The following is a 6,985-nucleotide window of genomic DNA, read 5'->3' as shown; positions in this document are numbered from 1 at the left end:
CCGTTTGTTTCCCCAACTCTGAAGTCGCTTGGATTCCTGGCTGCCTGCATGCCATCCTCTCCGTGCGTTTCAATGGCGACCGACTGCAGACTAGGAGACGCCTTACTAGACCTGCATCGGCGACAGCCGCATGCTCCGCGTCAACTGCTGAGTCACTGCTCTTGTGAGGATTTGCTCAGCGGCGTCCCTGCCGAGGTCACAGGCGAGATGGTAGAAAGCGCCGTGCCGTGGCCGCCAACATCGCGAGATCTTGAGCAGAAAATGTCTCCTCGGGCCGAAAAACTTGGGGCTGTCTTCAGAGATTACCTACCAGGACTCGCAACGTCGGGTACAGACTGTATGACGCCTGAATCTTCTCCTCGTCACCTGCAGCCGGCGTCCTCTTGGCGGGCCGCGGATCTTCTGCTGGGCGTTCGCGGGGCGGGCACGTTACGACCTGCATGCGGCAGGACCAACATGCGCCGCGCATGCAGTCAGGGCGCATCATCCGTGGCTCTTGCAATGAAAAGGACGCGCTCGCGCGTGCGTGCTGCGTCGACTCCCTCTGCCATAGCTGAAGCGACTCCGTGTCCCCAGTGTCAAGACTCCGTCACTGCTGTCGATGCACTTGTTTCACCATCTACTACCAATACTGCCTGGAAGCCACCAGCGTCGGACGAGAACGCCCTGTGGAACGTCACTTCCTCGTCCACTTCGTGCTCTACCTCTTGCTCCGCTTCTCAAAAGTTTCGTGCGTTGTCTCTGTCTCCTCTCGTGGGGCTCCCCTGGGCCCCTGTTCACCAGCTGTCTTGGTACGCGCCTGCACGGTCTTGGCGCCGTCCTCCAAGGCGGCTGGCGCCTGCTGGCGCGAGCGTTTCTTCACAGTTTTTTGCCGAGCCCGACCGCGGGCAAGGCCAAGATTCGGCGAGATCCTCTTCGTGTGGGACACTCTCCCCGTCACGGTCAAGCAGGATCGCCAGGGAGTGCAGTCGACTTCCTTACCAGTTATTCTGTGCACGTGAAGATCGTGATGTCCGAACTCGGAATCTTTCTCCGGACAGCGAAGAAGCGTTGTCTCCTTCACTTCTTTCTCCACCACCTGGCGCTCCGCTGTTCTGTGTCTGTGCCGCTCATGGGATGTCTCGTTCCACGCCCCCGTCCGACTCGGCAAAGCCCGGAGAACGACTGCCCAGTGACGTCAGTGGAAGAAGTGACGACCTTGACTGGTTAAATGCATGCGCTTCGTCCGACAGCGTGGACGTTGTCCCAGCACGCAGCGAAGCGGCTCCTCACACGGGGAGTGCGCCGGCGCGACAGACGACGGCCCGGCCTCAGCAGGATCGTGGCCGCGCACTCGAGTCCGACGCGACGCAGCGCGCCGGCAGTCTGAGCAGCTCTGGACGCATGTCCTTCGGGGGTGCTTCAGGGACGAAGTTGGACACGAGTCGAGAGGTGGAGAATACGACCGCCTCAGACGCTAGCCGTCAGAGCCTAGATATACGAGGCAAAGAGCAGTTGTTCGGAGACGCTCGAAGAGAAACTAGTTCTGTGCGCGCCCTCCAGGATCCTTTCGATGATGGCGACGACGCCTCGGAGTATGGTGTAGCGGTCGGGCGATCGCGACTGCCAGGCGGATCACCTGATGCGTGCTGTCCGGTCATCTGGACCATGACTGCTGAAGAGCTGTTCGGCTTTGGTACGTTGACAGAAGGGTGCCAGCAGCTTTTGATTTGTGTATGCTCGCTGGCCCTGTTCAGCCCAGTGTGGATTTACGCGGTTTTTCAAAGGCGCCGTCCCCCAGTGAGGGGCTGTCAAGTGTATGCAGAGAGCTAGCTCAGTGGGTCAAAAAACTTGACGTTCTCGTCTTTGTCCATGGCTGTTTATACGCGCCGCCGTTTCGTCGCAAGCTGGAGGCAATATCCGGCACGCCAAGCACTGCAAGTTCGGTGAAACATCGTAATCGGTTTAGCAGGAATGTAATCCACATGTACGTCGGAGCCTTAAACCCTAACACTGGCTACGGCTGCGGATCGTATACGCAGGTCCCGGGCAAGGTCGTGGGATGCCCATCAGACGGAAATGTCGGGCCTGCGAAGCTTTCAAGCGGCTGGTTTCAAGCGTGGGCATGCGGCGCGGATTAGCAGAACCTATGAATTTCTCGTAGGTGCTCAAGGGCACCGCTGCCGTTGGTATTCGGGCGTTGCGCTTCTTTCCCTGAGAGCTTTTAATGTCTTCGTGGTGGAAGTTCAAGAGATGTCAGCGTGGTCAGCGTGCCTGTTGCCCTGCAATCCTTTCTTTTCCGCAGACCTCGTTTCAACGTGCAAACCTGAACGGGTTTCTCAGCGGGATCAACAGATGCATCCCCAGAGAGCAGACTCCGCCGATGCGGTCAAGCAGGTACTCCGTGCCGAGGCGTCAGCTAGGGAGATTGTCAACCGCGCCAAGTCTTTGCGGAGCGTCCTCGGACAGCGCGTCCAGACTGAAGTGGACGACGAAGAGAAACGCTTCAGAGATTTCCAGGAGGGCCTTTTCCAGGAGCGGAAGACACAAGTGAGAGCCGTGGTTGCACCCTTCCGCGCCTCAGGCGTGCTTCAACTTTAGTCGCCGTCTAAATACTGTTGGACGAGGGTGGAGGTCACCTCAAGATAGCTCACATCGTGGACATTATACAGCCTCATTCGTCCGCGCGCGGGTCCGGTAAACCCCGCAACTGCATGTCTGGCATAGGAACAAATGGCTGTGCTTACATATATATATATATATAATATATATATATATATATATATATATAAGAGGCAGTACTCGTACACGGGCGGGCTTGTTGTGCATGCCGTAGACAGGGCCCCTAGGAGCGTCCTGTCTGTGGCGAACGCGCATCGGTGTTTGTTATGGTCTGTAGCATCTCGGCATCGTGTGCGGTCAGCATCCATGGAGAGAGTGCCTCACCGTCAGGTGTCCTTGGTGAATTGCGTCTTGTGTGGCCACAGATACGTGAAGAACTGGAGGCGTTTGTCGCTGAGGAATCTCTTCGCACAGATGCGTTTGTGGAACATGCAAAACGCGAAGCGGTCGAGCACCGCCTGCAACGGGCAACGGAGCAGATTGTTGGTGCGTTTCACACTGCACGCGATCAGCGTTCCGACGCAGCGTCTCGAGTTGCCATTCGCAGTCAGGCAGTCTAGCTTCAGTTTTCTGATTAGTATCAACTAGACATAACTCTTTTCGATCGGTATCTCGGTTATCTTCTAGGCGTACCATATGGAATTTTGTTACGAGTTCACTGTAGTTTCCTGTGAGCCAGTGCCCAGTGTCTGGGCATCTTGCGCTGTCGATTCTCTCTTCCCTTCTCTTTCCGCGCGGCTTCGGCGCCGGACACAACCCAGGCAGTGTCCCTCCTCTCTAACGGTAAGGCTGTGTCGGCTGCAGTCTATCTTTTCGAGTGTCGCTCCTTTTTGCGCGTTTCGTTTCAGGGCACGTGCTAAACGTCGATGTGACGTGTCCTCTGGAAGCAGTTAAGCGTTTTGGCACAACACGGCAGTTGGTTGCGTTCCACGAGGAGCGTCAAAAGAGGAATAAAGTAATTCACCATCCCCCCGGTGACGCCCTAGAGAGAGACAAAGACATTATCACTTGGGATGAGCAAGGACAGGCACAAGTGGAACATCTGTCGGCGAATTCCCAACGACGAAATGTTACTAAATTCGGAAGCTTTTGGGTACGGCACCAGAACAAAAGCGCTCAGCACTCTGACAGACCTTTAGTGTTGTTGAGCACGCATTCGTGGGGCGATGTTGACATTCCGGCGACCAACGGAGAAACAGGGTTTCCCAGGCTACGGTCCATTTCAGAGGGTCCAGAAGAACGTCCGGCTGTGCTTTCGGAAAGCAGGGAATCTCTCAGTCCAAAGCACGACCTTTGGTCTCAGGAGATTCCCGACGAAGACAACTCGGCTCTTGTCGTGGAGGAAGGCGGTCCTGCAGCAATAGTAAGTTACCGTCATGTGCATTCCCTCGAAGTGCAGGCGTCGAGGGGTTCCGTTCTAGGGCTAGCACCCGAGGTTGCGCATCGGGGCCGTGATTGACGTCCTGTTTCATGTAGGCGTTCCAGACAGCTTGACATATTTTTGTAGAAATGTAACACGAAAAGCTTCGAGGGGGAAAGCAGAGTGAGCCCGAGCTGTTCGATGATGCCGCTCGTTCCCCCGACCGAAAAAACTGTCCTAGCGGGACGGCCGAGTGCTCACCCACGACGGCAGGCAGCAGTGGCGGCCCATGGACGACAGAGACCCACACGAAGGAATCAAATGCCTAGATCATTTCAAGGATCGTCAACCGTGCAAAACGTGCGACCCTGGATGGAAGGTGCCGTCTCATCGGCGGTTGTGTTCGTGTGTCCCCTATAAGGATACCTTACGGAATCCGTTCATGCGGCGGAACGCTTGTTTTGCATAACCACGCACTGCGCCGGAAGCTTAGTTTCGGTAAATGTTTACTGATTACACCGATGCCTCGTAGCGAAACGAAACTCTTCTCGAGGGTATCCCGTTAAAAAAAAATGCCATTCTAGTTCACCGTGGTTGTACTCATCAGACGATTGACCCACCCCCTCGTGCCTCTGCACGCAGGCGGATACACGCGCGGTTGACCGTGTGCCTACTGATCAAACCACCGGTTTTGGACGGTATTGCTTTTAACACCACATAATATGCTAGAAAATACCATGGTAAGCACGAAGTTCACTTTCTGCCTCGCGTATGGATGCACACAAAAGGGTCTCACGAGCACTAAAACCGATTGAGAATACACTTTGAAAAGTTGGCGCACAACTGACCAAGCAGGGACACATTCGCTATGGGGACGTTGCTCGCCGCGAAAATTTAGCAGAATCTACTTTTCACCGTGCACGCCCGCAGGAAATGATCATCGTAGAACGAAACATCAATACTAACCCGATCCGCTCGGTCGGAAGCCACGCCGCAATTATGTGGAAAAGGTTCTGTGCGCGGCCTCCTCGACCTGCAACAGACACTAACACCAAAGAGCTCGTACAGGAGAATGCAGCTGAAGAGATTTTTGTGCATAACAAAATGTCCAGCAGTGTCAACGGCCGACCTGTTTGAAGGCTGTCATACCCCTCGTTAGCTCCGGAGTCCCCAGACATGCCGAGGGACCTACCTTCCTCCATGTTTTCGCGTCTACAGCTCCTGGAGATGTGCATTCTGTGCAACTGAGCAAGGATCGAAGTTGAACAGTCCACTTGAGTTCCCACAGCGCGCTGCCAGAAAGGCTACTTCGAACCTCGTAGTGCGCGACTAGATTCTGTACTGGCGGTTTGGAGCATCGTTTCTTCAATGCTGGGAGCGTGGCGACTGGTGTTAGTCTGGCTACTTACACTCCTGTTTTTCCACTCTCGGTCCTCACTTCGAAACCGTTCTGCAATAAACGAAGAAGGGAAAATACCCTCGCTAGAAAGGATCGTGTCTGCGCAGACCGTTTTCCGGTTTCCTCACACAAATCATCACACGCATGCTGCCTAGTACGATCAACCGTCAAAGTGACGAAAGCGGCGCCTATACGGACAGTCCACGCGTACGCACGGGTCACCGTGTGTAAGACGTCTTTCTCGCCGGCAGGCAAAAAGCGTCAGGTTTGATTGACAGACGAAGTGTTTGTGAGGTCGATATTTCGAGCACGGGTCACACTGAACGAGAGGAGCCTCCATCCTCTTCCTCTCTCGGATCGACTGTACGATGGCAAGAAAGTCCTTAGTTGCCTCATACCTTGTATACCTCTCATTTAGCAACAATAACAAAGCGAAGAAAACGTGAAACGCAGCTAAACACGTACAGTACATCGTTGCGTTCTTCCTTCTACGTGCGAGTACACAGGTCGTTCGGTCCTCCTGGACTGCACTTTTTGCTGCAAAAGAGTTTTTTCTGAATACCAGGCGCCAGACGCAGCCCTCCCGGTCGTCAGAAATCCGTTTTCGAACACGCTGTAGAAATACAAGGCCACCACAGGCGCGCGCGCGGTACTTCGAATCCACATAGACCTGATTCTTGGCGCGCAGCAAACGACGCAAAATCGCATCCTCCAACGAAGGCGAACAATGAGTCGCAAACCATAAGCATTTGGTGAAAAAGGGACGGACGCTAGGGAACAAAACACCTTCTTCAATCTCGACAAGGCTCTTCCGGGCTGCACGCTTTTATCGTTAGTTTTCTACTTTCGCTGTTTTCGTTCGGGTATCCCCCCGCCCATTGACCTTGTCGAAATTTTTGAACCGTCTCAAGGCCTCAGACAGCCCTCGTTCGCACAAAGCAGAGCACGAGCAAGGGCAACGGAGCAATTCAATCCCTTTTCCACCGTGTGAGAGAAAGGACCTGTCTTTAGTGCACATTGGTAACCCCACCGAAGTGCCTTCTCCCGATTTTACGTAACAAAAGTTGGCACGTTTGAGTTATCACATTAACGGAAAAGTTTTCAAGACACAACGGTGCCTCCTCCCTTCCTAAGCGGTAGGCTGCCGCATGCGTCGCTTTCACTGCCGCATGCGCGCCTTTTTCGCATTTAGGTAACAGGAATTCCTCCTGCTCTGCACGCAAATCGTCACGGCTGCATGCACGCACCCAAGTATAAAAAAAGAATTTCCCTTGAAGGCTTTCCCAGAGACGAGAGGACACGCCGTGACGAAAGTGTCCCAGGCGCCAGGCGAAAACACCTTCAGCACACTACAATTGAACCGGTTCGCGTCGCCATCTGAAGCAGCGGCTTTCTCCCGCCTTCCAGGCCGCGCCTCGTTATCTATTTGACATGAGCCGAGGTGCGTTCTGCGTTGACTCTTGGCGCGACCAGCGCGGAGAAAGCGAGGAGAAAACGAGGAGAAAACTGCGGTCCGGTTAACCAGAAATCTCTCGCTCGGGGGTCAGACGAGACGTGTGGAGTCCCCCCCGCGGCCCTCCCGTCGCAACAAGGTTCAGGTTTCGTCTGCGTTTCGCCTTTTTGTT

At 54.6% G+C, this 6,985-nt stretch overlaps 1 protein-coding gene across 1 annotated transcript; it reads left to right on the top strand.

Moving 5' to 3' along the window:
* Window positions 1–1,116: 1,116 nt before the first annotated feature.
* NCLIV_047230 (conserved hypothetical protein) lies at window positions 1,117–4,095 on the top strand (the record flags this gene model as incomplete). The annotated part of the gene is made up of 5 exons (XM_003884273.1): window positions 1,117–1,675; window positions 2,285–2,529; window positions 2,967–3,087; window positions 3,450–3,964; window positions 4,078–4,095. The coding sequence occupies 5 exons, from the start codon at window positions 1,117–1,119 to the stop codon at window positions 4,093–4,095; spliced, it is 1,458 nt and encodes a 485-aa protein (XP_003884322.1).
* Window positions 4,096–6,985: the final 2,890 nt, after the last annotated feature.

This window comes from Neospora caninum, chromosome X, assembly GCF_000208865.1.
Source record: "Neospora caninum Liverpool complete genome, chromosome X".
In the NCBI taxonomy this organism is placed as follows: Eukaryota; Apicomplexa; class Conoidasida; order Eucoccidiorida; family Sarcocystidae; genus Neospora; species Neospora caninum.
The sequence above is the reverse complement of the archived record's forward strand: the minus strand, read 5'-3'. Positions and strand labels throughout refer to the sequence as shown.